The 19,438-nt window shown below is 38.9% G+C and overlaps 1 protein-coding gene across 2 annotated transcripts in view; it reads right to left on the reverse strand.

Annotated features, from left to right (window-relative positions):
- Positions 1-4,222: 4,222 nt before the first annotated feature.
- The window catches only part of ZC4H2 (zinc finger C4H2-type containing), a 69,974-nt gene continuing 54,758 nt past the window's right edge, over positions 4,223-19,438 (reverse strand). For both annotated transcript variants that reach the window (XM_065915300.1, XM_065915299.1), the window contains one exon: positions 4,223-5,660. In XM_065915300.1, the coding sequence (XP_065771372.1) occupies positions 5,528-5,660 (133 nt within the window). In that variant the 3' untranslated portion in view covers positions 4,223-5,527. The remainder of the gene's footprint in view (positions 5,661-19,438) is intronic.

Raw genomic sequence — 19,438 nt, forward strand, 5'->3', positions numbered from 1 at the left:
AGACACTTGACTTCTACCAGCTTAAATTTTTCATCTCTAAGCTGATGACACTGAGTGTTGGTAGGAAGATTTGATTTGTTTACTTTATGAAGCACTCAGATAATGCTTTCTATGTGCAACTCATAAACATTGTCTTATCTAATCCTAGGAACAATCCAATAAGGAAAATTATATTATTACCTCCATCATAATTATGAGGTTTCAAGAAGTTAATGAGTTCACTGAAAGTCACACAGTCAGCAAATGGCTTTGCAAGAGCTGAATCCAGACTCTCTGACTTTGGTGTCCGTTCTCTTAGCCACTACACTATGCTGCCTCCCATAGTGTCCAGTAAATTATGGACATACTGTAAATGGTGACCCTTGCCTCTCACTGCAACCTCATACAGTAGGTATCGTCTCCAGTTTACAGATGAAGAAACTGGAGGTTGGAAAATTTGTTCAAGAATGCACTGTTAATAAATAAAGGATTGGGGATTTGAACTCAGGAACAATTGGCTCCTGGGTCAGTGTCATTTGCCTGTACTGCACAGTACGGAAATCATTGAAGTGTACCTGAGCCTACTCCTTATAGGGAATTATTGTTTAAGGATGGTCTTCCCTCCTCAGTGATAGCAGAAAATAATGTGGTGAAAGGAGGGGCTTCTGCCTAGTTCCCATGAGGGGCCTCTGTCTTTTTACAACCATGAAATAGACTCAGTGTCAAGTGGCAACAGAACCTTGGAATCTCATCAAGCTCCAGGAAAGGAACCATAACTCTCAGCTATCAGTTTTCCCTCTGTGGGAAACCCTACATGGGGGTAATCACTTTCCTACTGTGCCTTGTCTCCTCTTCCCTTTCCCTCCCTTCTCCTCCCCTTTCCTTCCCTTTCTCTTCTTCTTTCCTTTCCTCTTCCTCCTCCCCCTCCTCCTACCCATCTTCCTCCTCCTCCTCATCGTTGTCATCTTTGGCCTCTCAGGAAGCCAGTCATAATCATTATAATTTTCTTCCTCATCATTTACTGAGTGCTTCTCAAGTTCTGTTCTAAGCACTTTACATATATTATTAGCTCATTTATTCTTCACAATAATGCCATGAGGATAGGACTACTACATGAGATATTGGAGGCCCAGAGAGGTTAAGTATCTAATCTAAGGGCACCTAGTCTTGAGTTAACAGACTTTGCAGAGTTCACCCTGGGAGATGTTGATCATTGCAAAATGCTGATAATTGCTTTGGGAAAGCTGAGGGCATAATATTAACAGTGAAATAAACTTTTAAGTGCAGAATTGCTAAAATTGCCTGGCCTTCTCCTGCAGAGTGAGCACCTATCCTCAGTGTAAAAGCAACCCATCTGGCACAAAACATGTATACAATTCATCCTGATTGTGTCAAACATGTAAAGAGGGCCCCAAATCAGGTTATTTCCAGGTTGGAAGGTCTGGGTTCTAATGTGGCTTTGCTCTTAACTTGCTAAATGACCTCGGGTGAGTCAGTTCCCCTCTCTGGGTCTCATCTATAAAATGTAATACTACATGCTCTCCTAATAGTACAGGGCAATTAATGTGAGAATTAAATGAGAATGTTGAAGAAGGTGTTTTAAGTATAAAGCATTTTACCAGTATAACAAATAATTTCTTACTCTTTTCCTCTTCCTTCTCTCTCCTTCACCCACATCATCTTTGTATTTTACTGTATTTTGTTCCTTCTCTTCCTTTCTTTAGTCTCCTCTAACCAGGTCTCAGACCTACCTAAATAACTGCTTTTAGGTAGAAGAAACCCAGGCTTTAAAGGCAGAGAGACCTAGGCTTGTCTTTTGGCTTTGCCCCTTCCTAGTTGTTTGTTGGGCAACTACTTTCCCCTTTTTTTGAACCTCAGTTTTATCATCTGTAAAAATGGACACACATAATGTAAGGTTATTGTTGGATGATGTGGTAAGTTTTCTGCAGATATGAACAACAATTCCTCCCATCTTTGACATGAATGCAGCTCCTCCTATCAAGAGGTAGAGTCTCTTTTCCTCACTCCTTAAATCTGGGTTGGTTCTGTGACTTGCTTTTACCGGTAGAGTACAGCAGCAGTTTTGCTGTATGATTTCTGGCTTTATGCAACAAAAGACCTTGCAGTTTTTGTTCTCACCCTCTGGGAAGACTGCTGCCACATTAGAAAAAAAAAAAAGTCTCACTGTTCTACCTGGAAAGGGAGGTCCAGTGAAGAAAGAAAGGAGGATAAAATACTACAAAGGGAGTTGGGAGGCCCAGGCAGCCCACAGCTGTTTCAGCCACTGCAACTGAGGTACCAGATATGAGGGGGCATACATCTTTGTTCCTTCAGCCCCAGCCAAGCTGTCCGAGGTAACACCACATGGAATAGGAATAAACCATTCACATCAAGTCCTGCTCCAGTTGCTGAATCACAAGCAAACAGATGATGGCTATTTTAAATTGCTAAGTTTTTGGGTTGATTGCTTTGCAACCAGAGATAGATGAGCTAGAAAAATTAAATGAAATAGTAGCACCCCAACCAGTGGCTGGAAGATATAGGTGCTCAACATTTGATTGTTCCCTTCTCATTCAGAAGTATTCCCTGGGAAATGGCTGGCCTGACTATTTGTGCTACAACTGAATTGACAGATCTGACCTCCAGTGTGCCAAAGATGCAGAGCAATAACCACTTCTATAACCACTTACAGGGACCTACTCAGGCCAATATAGGTTAAGGTGTACTTCAAGTCACACAGCCAGGTGTCCTCCATTTGCACAGAGTGAGTTTAAGTCACTTCAAAAGCAGACTTGTAGCTGAACAAAATCTGAGATGGTGATGTCAGCTAAGGCAAATGGTATTTCTTTTTTTCTTTTAAATTACTTTTAATTATTTATTTTTGGCTGCACTGGGACTTTGCTGCTGTGCATGGGCTTTCTCTAATTGTGGAAAGCAGGGTTACTCTCTAGTTTTGGTTTGTGGGCTTCTCATTGCAGGGGCTTCTCTTGTCGCAGAGCACAGGAATCTGTCTGGACCAGGGATTGAATTCATGTCTCCTGAATTGACAGGCAGACACTAACTGAACCACCAGGAAAATCCCAAATATTATTTTTTGTGTGGTCATCCAACCTACCTGATGCCAGAGGTGCAAGGGGAAGAAGTACTTGCTATATACCTGGTATTGAGTGCTTACTCCATGCCTGGCATTGCTCTCAACAATACCAGAAATATGTACTGTTATTTTTTCCATTTTTCCAGGTGACAACACTGAAACCAGAGACATTTCTGTCAACTGTTGGGTTTCTGGAAGGCACTGGTACAGCTTAATGTACAGAGTATTAACTAGGGCGCCCATGGGATCAACACTTATAGAAAAAAGGGGGAGAGAAGGAGGCAGGATTTGACAGAAGGAGCTATTGAACTGCTGTGTGTGTGCCTAGTTTCACAGTCATGTCTGACTCTTTGTGACCCCATGGACTGTAGCCCGCCAGGCTCCTCTGTCCATGCGGATTCTCCTGGCAAGAATACTGGAGTCGGTTGCCATGCCCTCCTCCAGGGGATCTTCCCAACCGAGGGATCAAACCCAGGTCTCACACATTACAGGCAGATTCTTTACCATCTGAGCTACCAACTCGGTCTTAATGGAAACCACAGTCCACCCATGGGGAGCTCTGAAGCTGGGATGGCCCTTCAGAGGTGTTCCCTATTATATCTCCAAAGGGGACCAGGCCTTTATACTCCTGCATCAGTCATTGAATTTGTAGTCTCTGACTTCTAGTTCAGAGTTATTTCAGCTACTCCTGTGGTAAAGCCATCCCAAAAGGGAGAAAAGCTTTAAAAAATGACCATGGAGAAAAAGTAGGGGAAAAAATGGACTATGGAACCAGACAAATCTGAGTTCAAATCCTGAAATTTCTCTTACTAGCTGTCTGTTTAACTCTGTACAGGTTACCTCTCTGAGCTTCAGTTTACATTTTTGGAAAATGGCAATAAGAACACTTAGCTTGAATGTTGTTTTGAAAATAAAATACAATCATTTATACAAAGCATCTTACATAAAGACCTGACAGAGTAGGCACTGAATAAATGGAAATTATTATAAAAATAGGGTAAATTATTATGAGGTGATGTTCCTGATTTTCTTACTTATAGGGTGGAATAAAAAAGAGTGAAGAAGAGTTACCCAGAAGGGGAAAGGCCATTACATCTTTTCTATTACCTGGCACTAGTAAGCACTGAGTCAGCATTTATTCCAATGAACAAATGTTTATTTAAAAGAATTTGTACAGACATAATGCTCTTACTTTCAAAGAGCAGAGGAAGCTTCTATATATTATGAACACACAGACACTGTGGTAACTTAAAAATACAGTTAAGAAAGGAAGGAAAAATATCCTCCCCTCCCCAGCCAGGGCCTGATACCTGAAGCCAACATTTTTTCAGTCAGTCTCCATCCCATCCCTTAAGTTTGAGAGGAAGAGCTGTAGGGCTTAGGGGAAACTGGAATCTTTTCTTCTCAGAGGGAAAATCACTTGCACAATTCACCGGAAAGGGAGTCGCCAAAAGTTGACCTGAGCTGAAGTTGCCTTAGAGAAGAGAGCTGACCCAAGAGAGGGAGAGATGACTGAAGTAGAGGTTCACCTACCTGTATGGTAAAGTGACTGGCATTCACTTGAATCACAACTCATTACTTTGAACTCTAAGATACACCATTGGAGTAAAATGTTAGAGTAATGGTTTTGAACAAAAAGTAACACAAATGTCATCCCGGAGTCTCTCCAGCCTAACACAGCCCCTATAGCAAAGCCCTCAGACAAATGACTTAGGAAACGAATTAGCAGGACTTGCAGAGTAGGTCTGGCTCCTTGATTTCACTGTGGGGAACATCTACTACTAATTTTCAAAAGCTAGGGTTATTATTGGGGAAAAGTCCACAGATTTTAGGGTCCTCAGACACATAGCCTGGTACCTGAGAACTTTAGTATATCTGGGAAACTGTCAGGGTAGGGGGCAATGGGGTGGTAAACTCTAATAAAACAGCTAGGTCTCCCAAATTAATACAAAAAGGAGAGCTTGTCCAAGCTACCTCTGGGCCTTGAGGATGAGATGAGTGTGGGAGTGGGGGAGATGTACGCACTGAACCTACTGGAAAGTCCAAAAAAAAGAATATTGTCCCTTTGGAGTCTAAGGTAAAAGTACAGGGAGGGGGAACACTGGAACTTTCACCTGAAATAAGATATGGGACTACTCAGCCCTCAGGCCTTAGGCACTAGGCCTCAGAAACAAGAGAGAGAGAATCACATCTGGGACTTCTGCCCTTCCCTTGTCTTCTAACAAGAACAGGGGTTAAAGTGTGGGTGAGAGAGAAGGGATCTTCAGACACAACTGTCATTAGCACCTGAACAACATCTCTTCCTAAACCAGAAACTCTGACAGCAGAAAGAAATAAAAGCAAAGTGAGAGGGGGGTTGTGCTTATATCACATTAAATAGAGGTGGGGAAGGGTTCTTTCACATGGAGACATCAATCACTCTGGTCAAGGGGAGGGGTTATGAGCTGCAGAGTTCTAAGTGTTCTCCCTCTCTTCATTCATCTTGCTTCCGTTTTGGCTTTTTGGGATTCCTGGACCGACTCTTGGCTTTGCACAGAGGGCATATAGGTGCATTCCGGTGAATCTGCTGATGACATGACAGGCAGGCCTGGTGGGAGACACAAGACAAAGAAAGTTAGTGGTCAGATTCTCCCAGGCCATGGTTCATCCTGATCTCCAGAGGCTCCAAAAGCAGTTGTGATTTCCTGTTAAGAAGGAGCAGAAATCAATGAGTGAGACCCAAGTAAGGAGATCTGTGCTGGATGTAAGGGATGTAATGGATATAAGGGAGTGAGATTCAAAGAGGGGTATTTAGGAAGAATATTCAAAACTTGGCAATAAGGCAAAATGTGAATTGCATACCCATTAAGCATTATACTGGAGCATGGTTTATCAGGCCCACTCAAAGATTATTTAATTCTCTAGGAGAGGTATCAGTAAACTTTTTTGTAAAGGTCAAGATAATAAATATTTTAGGCCTTCTTTTCAGGTCACATGGTTTTAATTGCAACTACTCAGTTCTAACTGTTTCATATATAGGAAGATAAAGACAATACATAAACAAACAGGCATGTGTGGGGCCAATAAAATTTTATTTATCAAAACAGGGAACAGGTCACACTTGGCTTGTGGGTTCTGGTTTGCTGACCCTTGCTCACTTTGACTATTTACTACTTTTTTTTTTTTTTTTTTAATGAAGTATAGTTGATTTGTAATGTTGTGTTAACTTTTGGTGTACAACAAAATTTTGGTGTATATTTTGGTTATATATATATATATATATATCACATATATATATATATATACACATACACACATGTATGTATATGTATATATGTACATGTATGTGTATATATATATATGTATATATATACGTTTCATGTTATTTTACATTATGATTTATTACAGGATACTAGATATAGTTCCCTGTGCTATGTGGTAGGACTTTGTTGTTTACCTATTTTATATACAGTAGTTTGTGTCTGCTAATCCAAAACTCTTAATTTATCCCTGCCCCATCCCCTTTCCACTTTGGTAACCATGATTTTGTTTTCTATGTCTACAAGTCTGTTTCTGTTTAAAAGTAAGTTTATGTGTTATCATATTTTAGATTCCAGATAAAAGTGATATCATGTGGTATTTGACTTTGTCTGACTTCACTTAGTATGTTAATCTCTATGTCCATCCATGTTGCTGCAAGTAGCATTAAGTTCAGTTCAGTTCAGTTGCTCAGTCGTGTCCAACTCTCAGCGATCCCATGGACTGCAGCATGCCAGGCTTCCCTGTCCATCACCAACTCCCGGAGCTGGCTCAAACTCATGTCCATTGAGTCAGTGATACCACCCAACCATTTCATCCTCTGTCGTCCCCTTCTCTTCCTGACTTGAATCTTTCCTGGTATCAGGGTCTTTTCCAATGAGTCAGTTCTTTGTATCGGTGGCCAAAGGCTTGGAGTTTCAGCTTCAGCATCAGCCCTTCCAATGAATATTCAGGACTGATTTCCTTTAGGATTGACTGGTTTGATCTCCTTGAAGTCCAAGTAGCATTACTTCTGGCTGATAGTATTCCATTGTATACATATACCACATCTTCTTTATCCATTCATCTGTCAATGGACATCTAGGTTGCTTTCATGTCTTAGCTATTGTAAATAGCGCTGCCATTAACATTGTAGTGCATGCATCTTTTTGAATTAGAGTTTTCTCTGGATATATGCCCAGGAGTCATATTGCAGTATAATATGGTAACTCAAATTTTAGTTTTTTAAGGAATTTCCATACTGGTCTACATAGAGGTTGTGCCAATTTACATTCCCACCAATATTTCAGGAGGGTTCCCTTTTCTCCACACATTCTTGAGCATTTTCTATCTGTAGAATCTTTTTTATTTATTTATTTTTTTTACTGAAGGATAACTGCTTTACAGAATTTTGTTTTCTGTCAAACCTCAACATGAATCAGCCATAGTTAAGTTAGTTAAGTCGCGCAGTCATGTCCAACTCATTGCAACCCTGTGGACTGTAGCCCACCAGGCTCCTCCGTACATGGGATTCTCCAGGCAAGAATACTGGAGTGAGTTGAACTTTCCTCCCATCTCCCGCCCCATCTCACAGCTCTAGATTGATAAAGAGCCCATGTTTGATTTTCCTGAGACATACAGAAAATTCCCATCAGCTATCTATTTTACATATGGTAATGTAAGTTTCCATGTAACTCTTTCCATACATCTCACTCTCTCCTCCCCTCTCCCCAAGTCCATGTCTATTCTCTATGTCCGTTTCTCCATTGTTGCCCTGAAAATAAAATCTTCAGTGCCATTTTTTCTAGATTCCATATATATATATATATGTTAGAATATGGAATTTATCTTTCTCTTTCTGACACTCTTCACTCTATATAATAGGTTCTAGGTTCATCCACCTCATCAAAACTGACTCAAACATGTACATTTTTATGGTTGGGTATTGTGTATATGTACCACAACTTATTTATCCATTCATCTGTTGATGGACATCTAGGTTGCTTCCATGTTCTAGGTACTGCAAATAGTGCTGCAATGAACAATGGTATACATGTGTCTTTTTCAATTTTGGTTTCATCAGGGTATATGCCTAGGAGTGGCATTGCTGGGTCATATGGTGGTTTTATTCCTAATTTTTAAAGGAATCTCCATACCATCTTCCATAGTGCCTGTATCAATTTACATTCCCACCAACAGTGCAAGAGCATTCCCTTTTCTCCACATCCTCTCCAGCATTTACTGTTTGTAGACTTTTTGATGATGGCTATTCTGACTGGTGTTAGGGGATATCTCATTGTAGTTTCGATTTGCATTTTGGTAATAATGAGCGATGTTGAGCATCTTTTCATGTGTTTGTTAGCCATCAGTATGTCCTCTTTGAAGAAATGTCTGTTTAGATCTTTTTCCCACATTTTGATTGGGTAGTTTGTTTTTCTGGCATTCAGTTGTATGAGTTGCTTGTATATTTTGGAAATTAATCCTTCGTCAGTTGTTTAATTTGCTATTATTTTCTCCGATTCTGTGGGCTGTCTTTTCACCTTGCTTATAGTTTCCTTTGCTGTGCAAAAGATTTTAAGTTTAATCAGGTCCCACTTGTTTACTTTTGTTTTTCTTTCTGTTACTCTAAGAGGTGGTTCTTAGAGTAATGGAACCTCTTGAGAAATCTGCATGCAGGTCAGGAAGCAACAGTTAGAACTGGACATGGAACAACAGACTGGTTCCAAATAGGAAAAAGAGTATGTCAAGGTTGTATATTGTCACCCTGCTTATTTAACTTATATGCAGAGTACATCATGAGAAATGCTGGGCTGGAGGAAGCATAAACTGGAATCAAGATCGCTGGGAGAAATATCAATAACCTCAGATATGCATATGACACCACCCTTATGGCAGAAAATGAAGAACTAAAGAGCCTCTTGATGAAAGTGAAAGAGAGTGAAAAAGTTGGCTTAAAGCTCAACATTCAGAAAACTAAGATCATGGCTTCTGGTCCCATCAGTTCATGGCAAATAGATGGAGAAACAGTGGAAACAGTGGTTAACTTTATCTTTGGGGGCTCCAAAATCACTGGAGATTGTGACTGCAGCCATGAAATTAAAAGACACTTGCTCCTTGGAGGGAAAGTTATGACCAACCTAGATAGCATATTAAAAAGCAGAGACATTACTTTGCCAACAAATGTACATCTAGCCAAGGCTATGGTTTTTCCAGTAGTCATGTATGGATGTGAGAGTTGGACTATAAAGAAAACTGAGCATTGAGGAATTGATGCTTTTGAACTGTGGTGTTGGAGAAGACTCATGAGAGTCCCCTGGACTGCAAGGAGACCCAACCAGTCCATCCTAAAGGAGATCAGTCCTGGGTGTTCATTGGAGGTACTGATGTTGAAGCTGAAACTCAAATACTTTGGCCACCTGATGCAAACAGCTGACTCATTTGAAAAGACCCTGATGCTGGGAAAGATTGAGGGCAGGAGGAGAAGGGGACAACAGAGGATGAGATGGTTGAATGGCATCACTGACACAATGGACATGGGTTTGGGTGGACTCCGGGAGTTGGTGATGGAAAAGGAGGCCTGGTGTGCTGCAGTTCATGGGGTCTCAATGAATTGGACACGACTGAGTGACTGAACTGAACTGAACTGAAGAGGTGGTTCATAGAGTATCTTGCCCTGATTTATGTCAGAGAGTGTTTTGCTTATGTTTTCCTCTAGGCGTTTTATAGTTTCTGGTCTTACATTTAGGTCTTTAATCCATTTTGAGTTTATCTTTGTGTATGGTGTTAGAAAGTGTTCCAATTTAATTCTTTTACATATAGCTATCCAGTTTTCCCAGCATCATTTATTGAAGGGGTTATCTTTGCCCCATTGTGTTTTCTTGCTTTCTTTGTCAAAAATAAGGTACCCAAAGGTGCATGGGTTTATTTCTGGGCTTTCAATCTTATTCCATTGGTCTATATTTCTGTTTTTGTGCCAGTACCATACTGTCTTGATGACCATAGCTTTGTAGTATAATCTGAAGTCAGGAAGGTTGATTCCCCCAACTCCATTCTTCTTTCTTAAGACGGATTTGGCTATTTCAGGTCTTTTGTGTTTCCATATGAATTGTGAAATATTTTGTTCTAGTTCTCTGAAAAATGCCATTGGTCATTTGAGAGGGGTCACAATAAATCTGTAGATTATATTTGGTAGTATAGTCATTTTTACAATATTGATTCTTCCTACCCAGGAACATGGGAAATCTCTGTTTATGTCATCTTTGATTTCTGTCATTCAGTTCAGTTCAGTTCAGTCGCTCAGTCATGTCCGACTCTCTGCGACCCCATGAATCACAGCACACCAGGCCTTCCTGTCCATCACAAACTCCCATAGTTTACTCAAACTCATGCCCATCGAGTTAGTGATGCCATCCAGCCATCTCATCCTCTGTTGTCCCCTTCTCCTCCTGCCCCCAATCCCTCCCAGCATCAGGGTCTTTTCCAACGAGTCAACTATTCACATGAGGTGGCCAAAGTATTGGAGTTTCAGCCTCAGCATCAATTCTTCCAATGAACACCCAGGACTGATCTTCTTTAGGATGGACTGGTTGGATCTCCTTGCAGTCCAAGGGACTCTCAAGAGTCTTCTCCAACACCACAGTTCAAAAGCATCAATTTTTCTGGCACTCAGATTTCTTCACAGTCCAACTCTCACATCCATACATGACCACTGGAAAAACCATAGCCTTGACCAGACAGACCTTTGTTGGCAAAGTAATGTCTCTGCTTCTTAATATGCTATCTAGGTTGGTCATAACTTTCCTTCCAATGAGTAAGCCTCTTTTAATTTCATAGTTGCAGTCACCATCTGCAGTGATTTTGGAGCCCCAAAAAATAAAGTCTGACACTGTTTCCCCATCTATTTCCCATGAGGTAATAGGACCAGAAGCCATGATCTTAGTTTTCTGAATGTTGAGCTTTAAGCCAACTTTTTCACTCTCCTCTTTCAGTTTCATCAAGAGGCTCTTTAGTTCCTCTTCACTTTCTGCCATAAGGGTGGTGTCATATGCATATCTGAGGTTATTGATATTTCTCCCGTCAATCTTAATTCCAGCTTGTGCTTCTTCCAGCCCAGTGTTTCTCATGATGTACTCTGCATATAAGTTAAATAAGCAGGGTGACAATATACAGCCTTAACATACTCCTTTTCCTGTTTGGAACCAGTCTGTTGTTCCATGTCCAGTTCTAACTGTTGTTTCCTGACCTGCATACAGGTTTCTCAAGAGGCAGGACAGGTGGTCTGGTGTTCTCATCTCCTTCAGAATTTTCCACAGTTTATTGTGATCCACACAGTCAAAGGCTTTGGCGTAGTCAATAAAGCAGAAATAGATGTTTTTCTGGAGCTCTCTTGCTTTTTCGATGATCCAGTGGATATTGGCAATTTGATCTCTGGTTCCTCTGCCTTTTCTAAAACCAGCTTGAACATCTGGAAGTTCTCGGTTCACGTATTGCTGAAGCCTGGCTTGGAGAATTTTGAGCATTACCTTACTAGCTTGTGAGATGAGTGCAATTGTGCAGTAGTTTGAGCATTCTTTGGGATTGCCTATCTTAGGGTTGGAATGAAAACGGACCTTTTCCAGTCCTGTGACCACTGCTGAGTTTTCCAGATTTGCTGGCATATTGAGTGCAACACTTTCACAGCATCATCTTTCAGGATTTGAAATAGTTCAACTGGAATTCCATCACCTCCACTAATTTTGTTCGTAGTGATGCTTTCTAAGGCCCACTTGACTTCCCATTCCAGGATGCCTGGCTCTAGGTGAGTGATCACACCATTGTGATTATCTGGGCTGTGAAGATCTTTTTTGTACAGTTCTCCTGTGTATTCTTGCCACCTCTTCTTAATATCTTCTGCTTCTGTTAAGTCCATACCATTTCTGTCCTTTATTGAAACCATTTTTGCATGACATGTTCCCTTGGTAGCTCTAATTTTCTTGAAGAGCTCTCTAGCCTTTCCCATTCTGTTGTTTTCCTCTATTTCTTTGCATTGATCGCAGAGGAAGGTTTTCTTATCTCTCCTGACTATTCTTGGGAACTCTGCACTCAAACAGGAATATCTTTCATTTTCTCCTTTCTTTTTGCTTCTCTTCTTTTCACAGCTATTTGTAAGGCCTCCTAAGACAACCATTTTGCCTTTTTGCATTTCTTTTCCATGGAGATGATCTTGATCCCTGTCTCCTGTACAGTGTCACGAACCTCCATTCATAGTTCATCAGGCTCTCTATCAGATCTAGCCCTTTAAATCTATTTCTCACTTCCACTGTATGTTCATAAGGGATTTGATTTAGGTCACACCTGAATGGTCTAGTGGTTATCCCTACTCTCTTCAGTTTAAGTCTGAATTTGGCAATAAGGAGTTCATGTTCTGAGCCACAGTCAGGTCCAGGTCTTGTTTTTGCTGAGCGTATAGAGCTTCTCCATCTTTGGCTGCAAAGAATATAATCAGTCTGATTTCAGTGTTGGCCATCTGGTGATGTCCATGTGTAGAGTCTTCTCTTGTGTTGTTGGAAGAGGGTGTTTGCTATGACCACTGCGTTCTCTTGGCAAGACTGTATTAGCCTTTGCCCTGCTTCATTCTGTACTCCAAGGCCAAATTTGCCTGTTACCCCAGGTGTTTCTTGACTTCCTACTTTTGCATTTCAGTCCCCTATAATGAAAAGGACATCTTTTTTGGGTGTTAGTTCTAAAAGGTCTTGTAGGTCTTCATTGAACCCTTCAACTACACCTTCTTCAGCATTACTGGTTGGGGCATAGGCTTGGATTACTGTGATATTGAATGGTTTACTTTGGAAACGAACAGAGATCATTCTTTTTGAGATTGCATCCAAGTACTGCATTTCAGACTCTTCTGTTGACTATGATGGCTATTCCATTTCTTCTAAGGGATTCCTGCCCACAGTAGTAGATATAATGGTCATCTGAGTTAAATTCACCCATTCCAGTCCCTTTTAGTTGGTTGATTCTTAGAATGTCGACATTCACGCTTGCCATCTCCTGTTTGATCACTTCCAATTTGCCTTGATTCATGGACCTAACATTCCAAGTTCCTATGCAATATTGTTCTTTACAGCATCGGATGTTGCTTCTATCACCAGTCCCATCCACAACTGGGTATTGTTTTTGCTTTGGCTTCATTCTTTCTGGAGTTATTTCTCCACTGCTCTCCAGTAGCATATTGGTCACCTACCGACCTGGGGAGTTTCTCTTTCAGTATCCTATCATTTTGCCTTCTCATACTGTTCATGGAGTTCCCAAGGCAAGAATACTGAAGTGGTTTGCCATTCCCTTCTCCAGTTAGTGTCTTTTAATTTTTTTGTGTACAGTTCTTTTTTCTCCTTAGATAAGTTTATTCCTAGATATATAATTCTTTTTGTTGCAATGATGGATGGGATTGATTCCTTAGTTTCTCTTTCTGATTTTTCCATTGTTAGTATATAGAAACGCAAGTGATTTCTGTGTATTGATTTTGCATCCTGCAACTTTGCTAAATTCACTGATTAGCTCTAGTAATTTTCTAATACTATCCTTAGGGTTTTCTAGGTACAGTGGCATGTCATCTGCATACAGTGAGAGTTTTATTCCTTTCTGATCTGGATTCCTTTTATTTATTTTTCTTCTCTGATTGCTGTATCTATATCTTCCAGAACTATGTTGAATAATAGTGGTGGAGTGAACACCCTTGTCTTGTTCCTGATCTTAGGGGGAATGCTTTCCATTGTTCACCATAGAGAATAATGTATGCTGTAGGCTTATCATAAATGGCCTTTACTGTATTGAGGTCGGTTCCTTCTATGCCCAGTTTTTGAGGAGTTCTAATCACAAACAGGTGCTGAATTTTGTCAAAGGCCTTTTCTTCATCTATTGAGATTATCATACGGTTTTTATTTTTCAATTTGTTAATATAGTGTATCACAGTTTGATTTACATATATTGATGAATCCTTACATGCCAGGAATAAACCCAACTTGATCATGGTGTTTGAATTTTTTGATGTGCTGCTGAATTCTGTTTGCTAACATTTTGTTGAGGATTTTTGCATCTATGTTCATGAGTGATATTGGTCTGTAATTTTTTTTGTGTGTGTTGTCTTTGTCTGGATTTGGTATCAGGGTGATGCTGGCCTCATACAATGAGTTTGGAAGTGTTCCTTCCTCTGCAATTTTTTGAAACATCTTTAGGATAGGCATTAGCTCTTCTCTAAATGTTTGATAGAAGTCCCCTGTGAAGCCATCTGGTCCTGGGCTTTTGTTTTCTGGGAGATTTTTTTTTAAAATCATAGCTTCATTTTCAGTGCTTGTAATTGGGTTATTCATAATTTCTATTTCTTCCTGGATCAGTCTTGGAAGATTGAACTTTTCTAAGAATCTGTGCATTTCTTCCAGGGTATCCATTTTATTGCCATATAGTAGTTCATAATAGTCTCTTATTATTCTTTGTATTTCTGCATGGTATATTGTAACTTCTCCTTTTTCAATTCTAATTTTGTTGATTTGATTCTTCTCTGTCTTTTCTTGATGAGTCTGGCTAAGGGCTTGTCAATTTTATTTTTCTTCTCAAAGAACTAGCTTTACTTTTATTAATCTTTACTATTGTTTCATTTCTTTTTCATTTATTTCCACTTAGATCTTTATGATTTCTTTCCTTCTATTAATTTTTTTCTTCTTTTTTTCCAGTTGTTTTAGGTGTAAAGTTACACTGTCTATTCAATGTTTTTGTTTGTTTGTTTGTTTCTTGAGGTAGGATTGTATTGCTATAAACTTCCCTCCTAGAACAGTTTTTGCTGCATCCCATGGGTTTTGAATTGTGTGTTTTAGCTGTCATTTGCTCCTACAATTTTTTTTATTTCCCTTTTGGTTTCTTTGGTAAACTGTTGGCTATTTAGAAAAGTGTTGTTTAATCTCCATGTGTTTGTGTTTCTTACAGTTTTTTTTTTTTTCCTTGTCATTGATATCCAGTCTCATAGCATTGGGGTCAGAGAAGATGCTTAATATTATTTCAATTTTCTTATTTACTGAGGCTTGATTTGTGACTCAAGATGTGGTCTATCCTGGGGAATGTTCCATGTGCACTTGAGAACAAGTTGTATTCTTTTGGATTTGGATGGAATGTCCTGAAGATATCAATGAGATCTATCTCATCTAATGTATCATATAAGACTTGAGTTTCCTTATTAATTTTCTGTTTTCATGAGCTGTTCATTGATGTGAGTGGGGTGTTAAAGTCTCCTACTATTATTGTGTCACTGTCAATTTCTCCTTTTATGTCTGTTAGTGTTTAATTTTTAATGTATTGAGGTGTTCCTATTTTGGATGCATAGATATTTACAATTGTTTTGCCTTCCTTTTGGATTGATCCCTTGATCATTATGTAGTGTCCCTCCTTAATTCTTGTAATCTTCTTTATTTTAAGGTCTATTTTGTCTGATATGAGGATTGCAACTTCAGCTTTCTTTTGCTTCCCATTTGCATGAAATATACTTTTCCATCATCTCACTTTCAATCTATATGTGACTTTAGGTCTCAAGTGGGTTTCTTGTAGATAGTATATATATGGGTCTTGTATTTTTATCCATTCAGCCAGTCTGTGTCTTTAGTTGAAGCATTTAATCTATTTACATTTAAAGTAATTATTGATATATATGTTCCTATTGACATTTTCTTAATTGTTCGGGGTCGATTTTGTAGATGTTCCTTCTTCTCGCATATTTCTTGACTATATAATTCCCTTTAACATTTGTTGCAAACCTGGTTTAGTTGTACTGAATTTTCATAACTTTTGCTTGTCTGAAAACCTTTTTATTTCTTCATCAATTTTTAAAAATTAATTAATTTATTTTAATTGGAGGGAAATTACTTTAAAATATGGTGTGGGTTTTGCCACACATTGACATGAATCAGCCATGGATGTACACTTGTTCCCCATCCTAAAATCCCTCCCATTTCTGTCCCCATCCAATCCTTCAGGATCATCCCAGTGCACCAGCCCTGAGTACCCTGTCTCATGCATCAAACCAGGACTGGTGATCTATTTCACATATGATAATATACATGTTTCAGTGCTATTCTCTGAAATCAACCCACCCTCGCCTTCTCCCACAGAGTCCAAAGGACTGTTCTTTACATCCGAGTCTCTTCTGCTCTCTCGCATATAGGGTCATCGTTACCATCTTTCTAAATTCCATATATATATGCGTTAATATACTGTATTGGTGTTTTTCTTTCTGACTTATTTCACTATACTGTATAATAGGCTCCAGTTTCATCCACCTCATTAGAACTGATTCAAATGTGTTCTTTTTTAACAGCTGAGTAATATTCCATTGTGTATATGTACCACAGCTTTCTTATCCATTCGTCTGCCAATGGACATCTAGGTAGCTTCCGTGTCCTGCTGTTGAAAACAAGGCTGTGATGAACATTGGGGGACATGTGCCTCCTTCAATTCTGGTTTCTCCAGTGTGTATGCCCAGCAATGGGACTGCTGGGTCGTATGGCAGTTCTACTTCTAGTTTCTTAAGGAATCTCCACACTGTTCTCCATAGTGGCTGTACTAGTTTGAATCACCAACAGTGTAAGAGGGTTTGCTTTTCTCCACACCCTCTCCAGCATTTATTGTTTGTAGACTTTTTGATAGCAGCCATTCTGACTGGCGAGAGATGAGAAATCAGGGAAAATTCTCTGATAATGAGTGATGTTGAGCAACTTTTCATGTGTTTGCTAGCCATCTGTATTTCTTATTTGGAGAACTGTCTGTTTAGTTCTTTGACCCATCTTTTGATTGGGTCATTTATTTTTTCTGGAATTGAGCTGCATGGGATGCTTGTATATTTTTGAGGTTAGTTCTTTGTCAGTTGCTTTGTTTGCTATTATTTTCTTCCATTCTGACGGCTGTCTTTTCACCTTGCTTATAGTTTCCTTCATTGGGCAAAAGCCTTTAAGTTTAATTAGGCCCCACTTGTATATTTTTGCTTTTATTTCCATTACTCATAGAGGATCCTGCTGTGGTTTATGTCAGAGAGTGTTTTGCCTATGTTTTTCTGTAGGAGTTTTATAGTTTTTGGTCTGACATTTAGATCTTTAATCCATTTTGAGTTCATTTTTGTGTATGCTGTTAGAGAGTGTTCTAGTTTCATTCTTTTACAAGTGGTTGACCAATTTTTCCACCACCACTTGTTAAAGAGATTATCATTACTCCATTGTATATTCTTGCCTCCTTTGTCAAAGATAAGGTGTCCATAGGTGTGTGGATGTATCTCTGGGCTTTCTATTTTGTTCCATTGATCTATATTTCTGTCTTTGTGCCAGTACCATACTATCTTGATGACTGTAGCTTTGTAGTATAGTCTGAAATCAGGCAGGTTGATTCCTCCAGTTCCATTCTTCTCTCTCAAGATTGCTTTGGGTATTCGAGGGTTTTTTGTATTTCCATACAAATGGTGAAATTGTTTGTTCCAGTTCTCTGAAAAATAGTTGGTGGCTTGACAGAGATTCCACTGAATCTATAGATTGCTTTGGTTAGTATACTCATTTTCACTATATTGACTCTTCCAATCCATGAGCATGGTATATTTCTCCATCTATTTGTGTCCTCTTTGATTTATTTCAGCAGTGTTTTATAGTTTTATATATACATAGGTCTTTTGTTTCTTTAGGTAGATTTATTCCTAGGTATTTTATTCTTTTGGTTGCAATGGTGAGTGGAATTATTTTCTTAATTTCTCTTTCTGTTTTCTCATTGTTAGTGTATAGGAATGCAAGGGATTTCTGTGTGTTAATTTTATATCCTGCACCTTTACTATATTCTTTGATTAGCTCTAGTAATTTTCTTGTGGAGTCTTTAGGGGTTTCTATGTAGAGGATCAACTGCAAACCAGTGAGAGTTTTACTTCTTCTTTTCTAATCTGGATTCCTTTTATGTCTTTTTCTTCTCTGATTGCTGTGGCTAAAACTTCCAAAACTACGTTGAATAGTAGTGGTGAGTGCACACCCTTGTCTTGTTCCTGACTTTTGGGGAAATGATTTTAAATTTTCACAATTGAGGATAATGTTTGCTTTGGGTTTATCACATATGGCTTTTATTATATTGAGGTATGTTCCTTCGATTCCTGCTTTCCAGAGGGTTTTTTTCTTTTTATCATAAATGGATATTGAATTTTGCCAAAGGCTTTCTCTGCATCTATTGAGATAATCATATGGTTTTTATCATTCAATTTGTTAATGTTGTGTTTCACATTGATTGATTTGCGAATATTGAAGAATCCTTGCATCCCTGGGATGAAACCCACTTGGCCATAATGCATGATCTTTTTAATATTTTGTTGGATACTCTTTGCTAGAATTTTGTTAAGGACTTTTGCATCTAAGTTCATCAGTGATATTGGCCTGTAGTTTTCTTTTTTCTTTCTTTCTTTTTTTTTTTTTTTTTTGGTAGCATCTTTGTCCGGTTTTGGTATTAGGGTGATGGTGGCCTCATAGAATGAGTTTCAAAGTTTACCTTCCTCTGCAATTTTCTGGAAGAGTTTGAGTAGGATAGGTGTTAGTTCTTCTCTAAAATTTTGGAAGAATTCAGCTGTGAAGCCATCTGGTCCTGGGCTTTTGTTTGTTGGAAGATTTCTGATTACAGTTTTGGTTTCCGTGGTTGTGATGGGTGTAAGATTTTATATTTATTACTGGTTCAGTTTTGGAAAGTTATACTTTTCTAAGAATTTGTCCATTTCTTCCAAGTTGTCCATTTTATTGGCATATAGTTGCTGATAGTGGTCTCTTATGATCCGTTGCATTTCTATATTGTCTGTTGTGATCTCTCCATTTTCATTTCTAATTTTGTTGCTTTGATACTTTTTCCTTTTTCTTCATGAGTCTGGCTAATGGTTTGTCAATTTTATTTATCTCCTCAAAGAACCTGCTTTTACCTTTGTTGATTTTTACTATCGTCTCCTTTGTTTCTTTTTCATTTACTTCTGCCCTAATTTTCATGATTTCTTTCCTTCTGCTAACACTGGGGTTCTTCACTTCTTCTTTTCCTAGTTGATTTGGGTGTAGAGTTAGGTTATTTAAATGATTTTTTATCTTGCTTCTTGAGGTAAGCCTGTATTGCTGTGAACCTTCCCCTTAGCATTGCTTTTACTGAATCCCATAGGTTTTGAGTTGTCATGTTTTCATTTTCATTTGTACATTTCTATGCATATTTTGATTTCTTTTTTGATTTCTTCTGTGATTTGTTGGTTATTCAGAAACATGTTTCTTAGCCTCCGTATGTTTGTATTTTAAATAGTTTTCTCCCCTGTAATTGACATCTAATCTTGCCACATTGTGATCAGAAAAGAGGCTG

Source organism: Muntiacus reevesi, chromosome X, assembly GCF_963930625.1.
Source record: "Muntiacus reevesi chromosome X, mMunRee1.1, whole genome shotgun sequence".
Classification (NCBI taxonomy): Eukaryota; Metazoa; Chordata; class Mammalia; order Artiodactyla; family Cervidae; genus Muntiacus; species Muntiacus reevesi.